General features: G+C 40.9%; 1 protein-coding gene across 2 annotated transcripts in view; it reads right to left on the reverse strand.

The window, feature by feature from the left end:
- Positions 1 to 14,826, reverse strand: part of cacna1ia (calcium voltage-gated channel subunit alpha1 Ia) — a 282,477-nt gene that overhangs the window by 125,000 nt on the left and 142,651 nt on the right. For both annotated transcript variants that reach the window (XM_037544719.1, XM_037544718.1), the window contains exon 4: positions 137 to 270. In XM_037544719.1, the coding sequence (XP_037400616.1) occupies positions 137 to 270 (134 nt within the window). The remainder of the gene's footprint in view (positions 1 to 136; positions 271 to 14,826) is intronic.

Below are 14,826 nucleotides of genomic sequence, written 5' to 3' on the forward strand. Positions count from 1 at the left end.
AGGTGGTCAGAATGTTAGGCCTGATAGGTGTATGTGTTCTCTGTGGAGGGCATGTTAACTTATTTCGCACTCTAATCCCTGGTCAAATGACGTTTGACTGTGTGTTGGTGTGGATAAAGGATAACCTGGTCCTTACCCTGCCATGACGATGAAAAAGTCCAGTCTGTTCCATGTATCGCCAAGATAACAGCGATGGCCAAAGATCCCCAGAGCCACCATCTTCACCACCATCTCCAGCGCAAAGAAAATATAAATGAAAGCATCGAACGCCTGGGAAAGAGAAAAAAAGGGGAGGGAATAGATTTCAGATAGAGCAATGGTTCACAGCATGGTCCTCAGGGCTCCCCAAGAGGTCCACAGAAAGGACACTACCCGCCTAAGCCACTGTCTGTTGTGGCAGGTGGTACAGGAGCATGAGTTCCTGGGGGGCTGTAGAGGGGTGCTAAGAAGGCTGCAGAAAAGTCCCAGAAGTTATATCTCTATTAAGAAAGATTTGATCTTAAGTCATTTTCTCGAATCTGCTTGAGCCACATCTTAAAATATGGTACTTATTTAAAAGTGGTAGATGTTAAAAAGTGCTATTAAAATGAAGTGCATGCCAACCAATCACAATTCATGGCCGTGCCTTATAGTAGAAAGCCATATCTGAGATGGACAGGGTGCTGATAAGACATGGTCCTCATCTGTTCAGTGAAAGTAATGACCAGTGGTGAGGGTTGAAGGGCAGTGCAGAGGAACTTGCTATCCACAAAGGGGGTGGAAATCTGACATTACACAAATAGTATGGTGGAAAATCTAATTGTTTAATGTTTCTAATTCTTTAATATTTATCAGTATTTTTCATCAGAACTCAGACAGCACATGAAGGTTCACTGATAGTGTTTCTGTTGTAGAGAAATTTGAGTCTAAGTTTCTCTGTAATGAAGCATTTCACATCAAACCGCTCTGAGCGACTGTTTAGATCTTGGTTATTGAATTACGCTGAAAAGCTGAAGAATTCCTCTTTTCACCCAGTGACTGCTTAAAGACAGGGACTGCAGTTAGAGTGACTGATTCCACTCAGGCCACCATCACGCTTGATCGCGCGCTTTGTTCTGTGCGCTGTTGCGCAGCCGAGGCGTTTCGGCTCCTTATTGTGTTATTCTTCCTGTGGAGATAATTACAAACATGCGAGGAGTGTATTGTTGGTTCAGAAACACAGACACACACCCCCACTCACACACACACTGCCATCGTCTTACTAACAGCTCCATTCTCAGCTACTACTGAGCATGAGCAGTTGCCAAGTAAACACAGGGCAGAATTACTTTGGTCAGTCTTCATGTGCGAGGGACAGAACACAGGTCAAGGCAGCAACACCCCAGAGAAGTAGACCCGAGTCACACACCACTTCTATGTTGACTGCCTCACTCCTTGACTCAGATTCGTTCCTAACTGACTCGTGCCTCGACTCAGATTCGTTCCTAACTGACTCGTGCCTCAACTCGGACACGTTATTACTTTACTCACACCTCCACTTGGACTCGCAAGTACTGACTTGCGACTTGATTCAGACTCGACTTTACTGACTCACACTTACTGACTTGTGTCTTGACTCAGACTCACCCTTACTCACTGACAGCTTGATTTGGACTCTCCCTTACTGACTCATACCTTGACTCAGACTGACCCTTACTGACTTGCGTCTCAGATCAGATGCACTTATACTGACTCGCAATTTGATTCAGACTTGCCCTGATTGACTCACACTTTGACATAGACTCACCCTTTCTGACTTGAGTCTTGACTCAGACACACTCATACTGACTTACTGACTCATGCCATGGCTTGGACTTTCCTTTACTGACTCATGCCATGGCTTGGACTTACCTTTACTGGCTTGCATTTTAATTCAGCCCCGCTCAAACTGACTCACAACTTGACTCAGACTCACCCTTACTGACTAACATCTTGACTTGGACTGGTTATAAGCTGATTCAGCTCTGAACAAGGAATTGCCCTTAACTGATTCCCAACTTGACTCAGACTCACCCTTACTGACTCACTCCTTGACTTAGATTCACCCTTACTAGCTTGCGCTTCAATTCAGACTCACTCATACTGACTCACAACTTGATCTGGACTCACCCTTACTGACTAATGCCTTGACTCAGACTCATCCTTACTGACTTACATCTTGACTTGGACCTCTCAACCAGGAATTGTCCTTAACTGATTCCCGACTTGACTCGGACTCACCCTTACTGACTCACTCCTTGACTCAGACTGACCCTTACTGACTCACTCCTTGACTCAGACTTGCTGACTCATACCTTGATTTGGAATTGTCATTGACTCACTCGTCTCTCAACCACAAATGATTTGTACTTTGACTCAGACTCATTCTCAACTGAATCAGACTTGCCTTTAACTGACTTGCTACTCAGTTCATCTGTGCACCTTTGGTCTCCTGAGAAAGTCTAATCACGTGTAAGCATGGCATCTTTTGTAAGCTAAGGTGGCCACAACAATTAGGATTTTGTCTGGAATCTGACTGGCTGTCCACACTCCATGTCGTAGCAGTCCAGTGAAGTTTAAGGAATCAGATTTATAAATGTTAAGGAGCATTCTTTCAGCAATCGTCATTTGTTTGCTGACAAATATAGCAGGTTTGCTTTTCCTCTCGTAGTCCTAGATTAAAATTGATTGGATCATTTGCATATGAGCCAAATAACCCTTTCCTGTGCTTATAGTCCCAAAGAAATGTTGCTGAAGGACCTGGACCAGCAGTTCATGGGAAGAAACCCACCAATATAACAGAGTTTAAGCTGGTTTGTATGGAGGGCCTAAAATGCCACCAAGCTGATGTGCAGGACTGATCAACAGCTACCAGAAACGTTTAGTTGCAGTTATTCCTGCACCAGATGGTCACACCAGAGACTGAAAGCAAAGGTTCTCATACTTTTGCCTCTCACAGGTCTGCAATATTCGATCAGTTCCCTGAATAAATCCAGACCAAGTCTATTTTTGTCTTATTTGATTAATGTGGTTCTCCTTATCTACTTGTGTGGAAATCTGATGAAGTTTTAGGCGAAAATTTATGCAGAAATATAGAAAATTCTAAAGGGTTCACACATTTTCAAGCACCACTGTTGATAGAGATAGAGAGAGAGAGAGAGAGAGAGAGAGAGACAGAGAGAGAGAGAGCGAGAGAGAGACAGAGAGAGAGAGAGAGAGAGAGAGAGAGAGAGAGAGAGAGGGGCTGCCATCCCACTCGGTTTCTCTCCATTAGCATTCAATTTGTGAATCAAAGGTGTGGAGAAAAAAGGGGGGAATATGCCGAAACATCACAGAGGCTCTGAGCTGATTCATGTCTGTCTCTGAGCCTCAGACTGATACTATATTTAACCTCCAACATGTTCGCTCGCTCAAACGAGCCGCGGCTGATCAGGAACTCACAGCTTTCCCAATGACAGCTGAATGTCACTGAGGCTCTGACAGAAGCCGCACTGAACAGCAACAGGCTTCGCTTTCATGACTCACAAGAAACGCTGCAAGAATTTAGCAGCAAAGATGATATTAATGTGGATTTTCACTGAAATTTAATGAGAAAAAAGTGCTTTACTATGCTCTATAATAATTCATATGATTCACAGTCACTCTAACAGACTGTAATACACTACAGGAAGTGTAGGGGGCGATACGGCTTCTACTGTTTCATTTAAAAAGCTCTATAATGTTCATATGATCCACACAGTCACTCTGACAGACTGTAATACACTACAGGAAGCGTAGGGGGCGATACGGCTTCTACTGTTTCATTTAAAAAGCTCTATAATGTTCATATGATCCACAAAGTCACTCTGACAGACTGTAATACACTACAGGAAGCATAGGGGGCGATACGGCTTCTACTGTTTCATTTAAAAAGCTCTATAATGTTCATATGATCCACACGGTCGCTCTGACAGACTGTAATACACTACAGGAAGCGTAGGGGGCGATACGGCTTCTACTGTTTCATTTAAAAAGCTCTATAATGTTCATATGATCCACACAGTCGCTCTGACAGACTGTAATACACTACAGGAAGCGTAGGGGGCGATACGGCTTCTACTGTTTCATTTAAAAAGCTCTATAATGTTCATATGATCCACACAGTCGCTCTGACAGACTGTAATACACTACAGGAAGTGTAGGGGGCGATACGGCTTCTACTGTTTCATTTAAAAAGCTCTATAATGTTCATATGATCCACACAGTCGCTCTGACAGACTGTAATACACTACAGGAAGCGTAGGGGGCGATACGGCTTCTACTGTTTCATTTAAAAAGCTCTATAATGTTCATATGATCCACACAGTCGCTCTGACAGACTGTAATACACTACAGGAAGCGTAGGGGGCGATACGGCTTCTACTGTTTCATTTAAAAAGCTCTATAATGTTCATATGATCCACACAGTCGCTCTGACAGACTGTAATACACTACAGGAAGCGTAGGGGGCGATACGGCTTCTACTGTTTCATTTAAAAAGCTCTATAATGTTCATATGATCCACACAGTCGCTCTGACAGACTGTAATACACTACAGGAAGCGTAGGGGGCGATACGGCTTCTACTGTTTCATTTAAAAAGCTCTATAATGTTCATATGATCCACACAGTCGCTCTGACAGACTGTAATACACTACAGGAAGTGTAGGGGGCGATACGGCTTCTACTGTTTCATTTAAAAAGCTCTATAATGTTCATATGATCCAAACAGTCGCTCTGACAGACTGTAATACACTACAGGAAGCGTAGGGGGCGATACGGCTTCTACTGTTTCATTTAAAAAGCTCTATAATGTTCATATGATCCACACAGTCACTCTGACAGACTGTAATTCACTACAGGAAGCGTAGGGGGCGATACGGCTTCTACTGTTTCATTTAAAAAGCTCTATAATAATTCATATGATCCACACAGTCACTCTGACAGACTGTAATACACTACAGGAAGCGTAGGGGGCGATACGGCTTCTACTGTTTCATTTAAAAAGCTCTATAATGTTCATATGATCCACACAGTCACTCTGACAGACTGTAATACACTACAGGAAGCATAGGGGGCGATACGGCTTCTACTGTTTCATTTAAAAAGCTCTATAATGTTCATATGATCCACACAGTCGCTCTGACAGACTGTAATACACTACAGGAAGCGTAGGGGGCGATACGGCTTCTACTGTTTCATTTAAAAAGCTCTATAATGTTCATATGATCCACACAGTCACTCTGACAGACTGTAATATACTACAGGAAGCGTAGGGGGCGATACGGCTTCTACTGTTTCATTTAAAAAGCTCTATAATGTTCATATGATCCACACAGTCACTCTGACAGACTGTAATTCACTACAGGAAGCGTAGGGGGCGATACGGCTTCTACTGTTTCATTTAAAAAGCTCTATAATGTTCATATGATCCACACAGTCACTCTGACAGACTGTAATACACTATAGGAAGCGTAGGGGGCGATATGGCTTCTACTGTTTCATTTAAAAAGCTCTATAATAATTCATATGATCCACACGGTCACTCTGACAGACTGTAATACACTATAGGAAGCGTAGGGGGCGATACGGCTTCTACTGTTTCATTTAAAAAGCTCTATAATGTTCATATGATCCACACGGTCACTCTGACAGACTGTAATACACTATAGGAAGCGTAGGGGGCGATACGGCTTCTACTGTTTCATTTAAAAAGCTCTATAATGTTCATATGATCCACACAGTCACTCTGACAGACTGTAATACACTACAGGAAGCGTAGGGGGCGATACGGCTTCTACTGTTTCATTTAAAAAGCTCTATAATGTTCATATGATCCACACAGTCGCTCTGACAGACTGTAATACACTACAGGAAGCGTAGGGGGCGATACGGCTTCTACTGTTTCATTTAAAAAGCTCTATAATGTTCATATGATCCACACAGTCGCTCTGACAGACTGTAATACACTACAGGAAGCGTAGGGGGCGATACGGCTTCTACTGTTTCATTTAAAAAGCTCTATAATGTTCATATGATCCACACAGTCGCTCTGACAGACTGTAATACACTACAGGAAGCGTAGGGGGCGATACGGCTTCTACTGTTTCATTTAAAAAGCTCTATAATGTTCATATGATCCACACAGTCGCTCTGACAGACTGTAATACACTACAGGAAGCGTAGGGGGCGATACGGCTTCTACTTTTTCATTTAAAAAGCTCTATAATGTTCATATGATCCACACAGTCACTCTAACAGACTATAATACACTACAGGAAGCGTAGGGGGCGATACGGCTTCTACTGTTTCATTTAAAAAGCTCTATAATGTTCATATGATCCACACAGTCGCTCTGACAGACTGTAATACACTACAGGAAGCGTAGGGGGCGATACGGCTTCTACTTTTTCATTTAAAAAGCTCTATAATGTTCATATGATCCACACAGTCGCTCTGACAGACTGTAATACACTACAGGAAGCGTAGGGGGCGATACGGCTTCTACTGTTTCATTTAAAAAGCTCTATAATGTTCATATGATCCACACAGTCGCTCTGACAGACTGTAATACACTACAGGAAGTGTAGGGGGCGATACGGCTTCTACATTTTCATTTAAAAAGCTCTATAATGTTCATATGATCCACACAGTCACTCTGACAGACTGTAATACACTACAGGAAGCGTAGGGGGCGATACGGCTTCTACTGTTTCATTTAAAAAGCTCTATAATAATTCATGTGATCCACACGGTCACTCTGACAGACTGTAATACACTATAGGAAGCGTAGGGGGCGATACGGCTTCTACTGTTTCATTTAAAAAGCTCTATAATGTTCATATGATCCACACAGTCACTCTAACAGACTGTAATACACTACAGGAAGCGTAGGGGGCGATACGGCTTCTACTGTTTCATTTAAAAAGCTCTATAACGTTCATATGATCCACACAGTCGCTCTGACAGACTGTAATACACTACAGGAAGCGTAGGGGGCGATATGGCTTCTACTGTTTCATTTAAAAAGCTCTATAATGTTCATATGATCCACACAGTCGCTCTGACAGACTGTAATACACTACAGGAAGCGTAGGGGGCGATACGGCTTCTACTGTTTCATTTAAAAAGCTCTATAATGTTCATATGATCCACACAGTCACTCTGACAGACTGTAATACACTACAGGAAGCGTAGGGGGCGATATGGCTTCTACTGTTTCATTTAAAAAGCTCTATATTGTTCATATGATCCACACAGTTGCTCTGACAGACTGTAATACACTACAGGAAGCGTAGGGGGCGATACGGCTTCTACTGTTTCATTTAAAAAGCTCTATAATGTTCATATGATCCACACAGTCGCTCTGACAGACTGTAATACACTACAGGAAGCGTAGGGGGCGATACGGCTTCTACTTTTTCATTTAAAAAGCTCTATAATGTTCATATGATCCACACAGTCGCTCTGACAGACTGTAATACACTACAGGAAGCGTAGGGGGCGATACGGCTTCTACTGTTTCATTTAAAAAGCTCTATAATGTTCATATGATCCACACAGTCGCTCTGACAGACTGTAATACACTACAGGAAGTGTAGGGGGCGATACGGCTTCTACATTTTCATTTAAAAAGCTCTATAATGTTCATATGATCCACACAGTCACTCTGACAGACTGTAATACACTACAGGAAGCGTAGGGGGCGATATGGCTTCTACTGTTTCATTTAAAAAGCTCTATATTGTTCATATGATCCACACAGTTGCTCTGACAGACTGTAATACACTACAGGAAGCGTAGGGGGCGATACGGCTTCTACTGTTTCATTTAAAAAGCTCTATAATGTTCATATGATCCACACAGTCGCTCTGACAGACTGTAATACACTACAGGAAGCGTAGGGGGCGATACGGCTTCTACTTTTTCATTTAAAAAGCTCTATAATGTTCATATGATCCACACAGTCGCTCTGACAGACTGTAATACACTACAGGAAGCGTAGGGGGCGATACGGCTTCTACTGTTTCATTTAAAAAGCTCTATAATGTTCATATGATCCACACAGTCGCTCTGACAGACTGTAATACACTACAGGAAGTGTAGGGGGCGATACGGCTTCTACATTTTCATTTAAAAAGCTCTATAATGTTCATATGATCCACACAGTCACTCTAACAGACTGTAATACACTACAGGAAGCGTAGGGGGCGATACGGCTTCTACTGTTTCATTTAAAAAGCTCTATAACGTTCATATGATCCACACAGTCGCTCTGACAGACTGTAATACACTACAGGAAGCGTAGGGGGCGATATGGCTTCTACTGTTTCATTTAAAAAGCTCTATAATGTTCATATGATCCACACAGTCGCTCTGACAGACTGTAATACACTACAGGAAGCGTAGGAGGCGATACGGCTTCTACTGTTTCATTTAAAAAGCTCTATAATGTTCATATGATCCACACAGTCGCTCTGACAGACTGTAATACACTACAGGAAGCGTAGGGGGCGATACGGCTTATACTGTTTCATTTAAAAAGCTCTATAATGTTCATATGATCCACACAGTCACTCTGACAGACTGTAATACACTACAGGAAGCGTAGGGGGCGATACGGCTTCTACTGTTTCCTTTAAAAAGCTCTATAATGTTCATATGATCCACACAGTCGCTCTGACAGACTGTAATACACTACAGGAAGCGTAGGGGGCGATACGGCTTCTACTGTTTCATTTAAAAAGCTCTATAATGTTCATATGATCCACACAGTCGCTCTGACAGACTCTAATACACTACAGGCAGCGTAGGGGGCGATACGGCTTCTACTGTTTCATTTAAAAAGCTCTATAATGTTCATATGATCCACACAGTCGCTCTGACAGACTGTAATACACTACAGGAAGCGTAGGGGGCGATACGGCTTCTACTGTTTCATTTAAAAAGCTCTATAATGTTCATATGATCCACACAGTCGCTCTGACAGACTGTAATACACTACAGGAAGCGTAGGGGGCGATATGACTTCTACTGTTTCATTTAAAAAGCTCTATAATGTTCATATGATCCACACAGTCGCTCTGACAGACTGTAATACACGACAGGAAGCGTAGGGGGCGATACGGCTTCTACTGTTTCATTTAAAAAGCTCTATAATGTTCATATGATCCACACGGTCGCTCTGACAGACTGTAATACACTACAGGAAGCGTAGGGGGCGATACGGCTTCTACTGTTTCATTTAAAAAGCTCTATAATGTTCATATGATCCACACAGTCACTCTGACAGACTGTAATACACTACAGGAAGCGTAGGGGGCGATACGGCTTCTACTGTTTCATTTAAAAAGCTCTATAATGTTCATATGATCCACACAGTCGCTCTGACAGACTCTAATACACTACAGGCAGCGTAGGGGGACTTGGGAAATATTTACTCACTTATTTTATCAGTGATCATTGATTCTATAACAGTACCAGGCACGCTGAAAATGAAGAAAGTGAGGCGTAAAGGCTGCCGCACTGTTGCTGTGGTGTGTGCGAGGAGGTCACACAGCTTGAGGAGGAAAAGCTCAGCGATGCAGGATGAGTCACACTAAAGCCTGAGGAGTTCAGCTCAAACCCTTGTATTACACTCTGACCAGGCCGCTCCCTCACAGCCGCCCATATAAACACCAGAGCAGACGCACTCATTAGCAATTACTCACACTCCTCTCACACCACCAACAAAACATGCTTCAAATTTAATATAATATGTATGTTTGGGGGATTCGCGGATGCATTAAATCCCTCTGTTCTGATTTTATTACATCTTAGCGCGGCTTTTGATACTGCTGACCACAAGATTTTAATCCATTTTCTTAATGCCTCTCGGGCACAGGTTTAAAATGGTTTTAATCTTATTTGGATTTTGTCCAGTTGATGGTTTCACTGGGAAATCATTCACCAAAAAGATTGGCCATTTCTTGTGGAGTCCCTCAAGGTTCAGTTTTAGGGCCTTTGCTTTTCTCTTTGTACATGCTACCTCAAGGTGATTTCGTTAGGATGCATATCAATTTTCATAGCTATGCTATGGATAGATAAATAAATAAATAAATAAATAAATAAATAAATAAATAAATACTGATCTTTGGTGATAAAACTGAAAGCAAGCTGCTTTATGAGATACCAAACTTGAAGTAGAAATCTTGGGTGTGACCTTAGACTCTGAGTTCTGTTTTGTCCTTCATGTAAACACAGTCGCTAAAGTAAAGTGAGTAAAAGTGAAGTAAAGAAAATGAGATCATTAAGTCATGGCCATAACTTAGCAAGGTGTGGGAACAAGTTGTCATGACTTAGTAATGCTTGTCAATGAGATAAGTAAGCCTTGAACACAGTTAACTAGTACATGATCTCATTCCCATGCCTTAGTAAATCATGGCCATAAGATAATGATCTCATTCCCACACCTTACTGAGTCATTGCCATGCATTAGGATCTCGTTCCTGCGCATTAATACCGCATGGCTACCCCAGGTAAATGCTAAGCTGTTGCTAAGCCATTGCTGTGGAATCCAAGGTATTATAAAAGTGTTACTAGTCCATTGCTTTGTTATCCCAGGTGGTTGCTAATTTGTTGCTATGCCATTGCAATGGAATTTTCTTAACATATGACCATTAAAAATAAAATATGTTAATAAATCTGTTTTAAGAAGTCGGTCGTATTGTCCCAAATTACACATTTCCTGTCACAGAAAGGCCTTGTTGGAAAAAGAAGAGTTCACCTTATTATACATGTGTAATTACACATGAGAAAATTATGCTGCTACAACTACACGCTTGTGTAATTACATCCGTATAAACTGAAGTTGATACACATGCATTAACATAAGCCATTATCATTTATCTGTAACAGTGAAAATTTAAGTGAAGAGTTAGTGGTAGCTGCATAGTTGTGTTTATTGTTAATTACATAGTTATTACATAGTTACTAATGGCACATCGTGTAAATTTATTAGCTGAACCATCGCTATGCTTTGTAAAGGCTTGTGGGTCCTTGGTCGTAAAGCACTCTCTGATGGTCTTGTGTGAATGAGCCTTGCACTAATCTCTCCTGAGGTTCCGAGGACAGCTGCTGTGGACCAGCTGACCTTTGGAATTACAGCCAGAACAAAGCATAGAGCTGTTCGTATTCTGTCGAGGCAAAAGGCCGAGAGCCGAGTTATTATCATCATTTTGGCGTCCTATTTCAATCTAATTACTTCATTTGTTACATATTTAGTTGTTAGGTAAAAAAATTTCCATTTGAATTTGATTTATTTTCTCTATTGTCAGCTTTTCCTCTCAGATATTTACATATACTGGACAATTCAGGGGGTAGGTACAGCCAGTTTGACTAGCCAAGAGACTCTTTGTTACAGCAAGGTTGACTTTTTATCATTTTTATAGACAATAATATACACTGATGTGCACGCTTGGGCACAGGGGCGTAAGCCCCTACCCCTTTTGTCTCAAAATTAATTGATGAGCTCTAAATGCTTAACATGCCTCTGTGCAAACCTGTTTAAAACTGTGGTGCATCTGTAATTTTACTTTTAAGACCTCTTTTTCTTTAGTGCCTGTTGCTTTCAATGAATGCTATACAGTGCTCACAGATCTGGCTTGACTTCAGAACGAGAATGTAAGATGCATCACTCATATTGTCATGTACTGTAACAAATATGTGTCAAAACGAAATGTTCACATTATAGAAGACAGGTTGGTTAAAAACTGCCGAAGCTTCATGTTGTACACCTAATCAGTGGTGGACGAAGTGCACAAACCATGTACTTGAGTAAAAGTAGAGATACTCAAGGTAAAATATTCCTCCAGTAAAAGTAGAAGTTCCTCCCTTTAGACCTCCAGTTGAGTAAAAGTACTAAAGTATTTACCTTCAAATGTACTTAAGTATAAAGTAAAAGTACTAAAAGAGGAATTCTGGCTCTGATGTCCTGTTATCATTTTTATAACCAGACTGGCTTCATGAACTCATTTCAGGTGAAAGTCCTCCAGCGTCTCTCTTGGTAAACCAGTCTTTTAATAGAACGTCATTAATTAGTGACGCTGACGTCTATTAAAATGATCAGAAGCACAAAACACTGAAGGTAAACAGTTTCCATCAGGGAGAACCGAGTGGCTCTGAAATCACTTTTTACACACAAGCAAAGTTTCAGTTTCAGATTTATTTACAACTTAGTTCCAAGTTTAAGTTGAATAAAAACTGGCTTTAAACTCAGGATCACAGATGAGCTCCTTTACTATGTTGATCTGTAGGCGTCTGTTCATAAACATAAACCAGCCCAAACTCATTTACTATAAAATGAAATGGTGTTTGTAGAAATTCAGAAAAAAGCCGCGTCAGTCTCGACTGCATATGTGGACATATTTCTATATTGAGCTCTATTTACACAAAGTTAGGTTAGTTCATCATTTATGTTGAACAGACTCTCCCAAAGTTTTACGCTGCTGCGCTGACGTTGAACCGCGTGCTGCACTGGGTCGGTATGACCAACAGGTCAAAACCAGCTCTAAACAAAGTGACCGCTGGGCCCTGATTGGTGCTCTGGCTTTGCGCTTCTTTCGTTTTGACATGTTACGTTTTTATACACACAGAAACCAAAAGGAACGACATCATTTTAAAAATGAGATGTAAAGTCATGCTGGGCAGCATAGCCGTATAGATATACTGCACAACTCTATCTAGCGCTCATCTTGGTGTATCACCCTTGCTTATGTTTGAGATAATATGAAGATCAGCTTAATCGAGTGGAAGTTCAATGAGGTATGAAAGTATATCAGAGTATTACAGTGGCAGAGATCAGAGTGGTACGTATGATGGAGCGTATTAAAGCAATAGTTTACTAGTGTTTTACAGACAGTGTGATTATACACGATTTTATCCAAGATCTTTGGATGAAAAGGAGCTGGATAAATAGCCTGTGCTGTCAGGAACACTCCCTCATACGCTCACACCCACTTAATGAGCCCACCCCAGTGATTCAGACAGTTGGGCTACTGTGAGAATCCTGCAGGATCATTATAGAAGTTTTAAAGGAACATCCCTCCACCAGCTGTCATTCTAGGAAAGGCCACTCTTTACTCGGTCAACACGGTCCTCACACAGTCTGTCTAAAGCGTCATAGAGACACAGCACCAGCTCATTAGACAGAGAGAGAGAGAGAGAATGTACAGTGACAGAAGAAAGAGACATCAAACGGGAGCTGAAGACTTAAGAGGTGATTGTACTGAAGATGAAGGTGAAAGTGTAACAGTGTATAAAGCCAAGAAAGGAGGATGTAGTGCAGACAAAGAGCAACAAGTCGTCACAACGACACTGTCACACCGAAACCCTGGAGCCCCACTTTTTCCCTCTCTGCATAAGTGGACATTATAGTCCCCTTTGTGATGCCTTTAACAGGACAGTAGCTGATAATTAACCGGCTGCTTATTACTGCTTTAATATGCAACACATCATGTATTAAGTCTTTTCTAGAGCTCTTTTATTTGTGTCTTATATGTCATGATCTCTTGCATGACATTTTAGCCATTGGTTATTAAGCTCTGTGCCATCCAAAAGCAGGTCAATCTTCAACCCAATGTTTGCTACTTAATTGGCCTTCTATTACTGCTCCATTAAGCCTTAACTACAGTCAATCAAGCAGGTCCAAAATAGGCTTATTTCTCTTATTTGTGTTGTCGTTGTTATTTGTGTATTTTTGCTGTTCATTATTAAACCTCATCAAGCCAATAGCTGGTAATTAACTGCCTGCTTATTACTACTTTATGAAGCAATAATTACAGTGAATTGAGCATTTCCAAAACTCCTACGAAGTCCTTAATAAGCCCTTGTTCAGCCTTATATCTTTTCAAATATAACTTTTCAAAATTAATAGCTGCTTATTAACTGGATGCTTATTGCTACTTTATGAAACAATAACAACAGTGAATTAAGTGCCTCAAAACAGCTTTTTTGAGGATTATTTGTGGTGTTATTTTTAAGCACCTGTTTATCCTTACCAAGCCAAGCAGGTGAACAATGTCTCAGACCAATAGCTGTTTATTCACTGCATGCTTATTACTACTTTATTAAGCAATAATTACAGTGGCATAGGCGTTTCCAAAGCACTTTTACTTGAGAATTACTTGTGGTGTCCTAATTGAGCACCTGTTCACCCAAATCAAGCTAATAATCAAGCCAAAAGCCAACTAACCTTTCAAATCAATAGTTATAGCTGCATTTACAAAGCACATTTCTGCATATTACTTGGGGCATCCTTATTAAGTATTGATATGAATTAAAAGACAGTAAGCACATTGACCTGTGAGTTAAGAGTTGTGCACAAGATTGTAAAATCATAAATTAAAAGTGCACTGGAAAGTGTCCAAATTACTGACTTGTTCAAGGTTAATAACACAATGTAAACCCTACTGTACTTTACTGCTGTTTTCTGTTTACATCATTTGAAAATGCCAGCTGTTCTCTATTTTGTGTGACCAGTTCACGACCAATGGATCAATAGATATACGCCAAGAGTTATTTTTCTTATTAAAATCTTAAAATCTTATTAAGATTTACAAGACGTTATTATACAAGACGTTATTATGACTGCGGTTATATTCTTGAGATTTCTCCGATTTTGACCTTATTTGAAAATGCCCGTTGCCCTTTACACTGTGTGGAAATTTCATGATCGACGGATAAAAAGAAATGGAAGAAACTGTCTTAGAAAAAAAGCTGGTTACATTGACTTACATTAAAAGTAAATCGTTTCTTCCTAACCCAGTGAACTGGA

Source organism: Pygocentrus nattereri, chromosome 14, assembly GCF_015220715.1.
Source record: "Pygocentrus nattereri isolate fPygNat1 chromosome 14, fPygNat1.pri, whole genome shotgun sequence".
Lineage (NCBI taxonomy): Eukaryota > Metazoa > Chordata > Actinopteri > Characiformes > Serrasalmidae > Pygocentrus > Pygocentrus nattereri.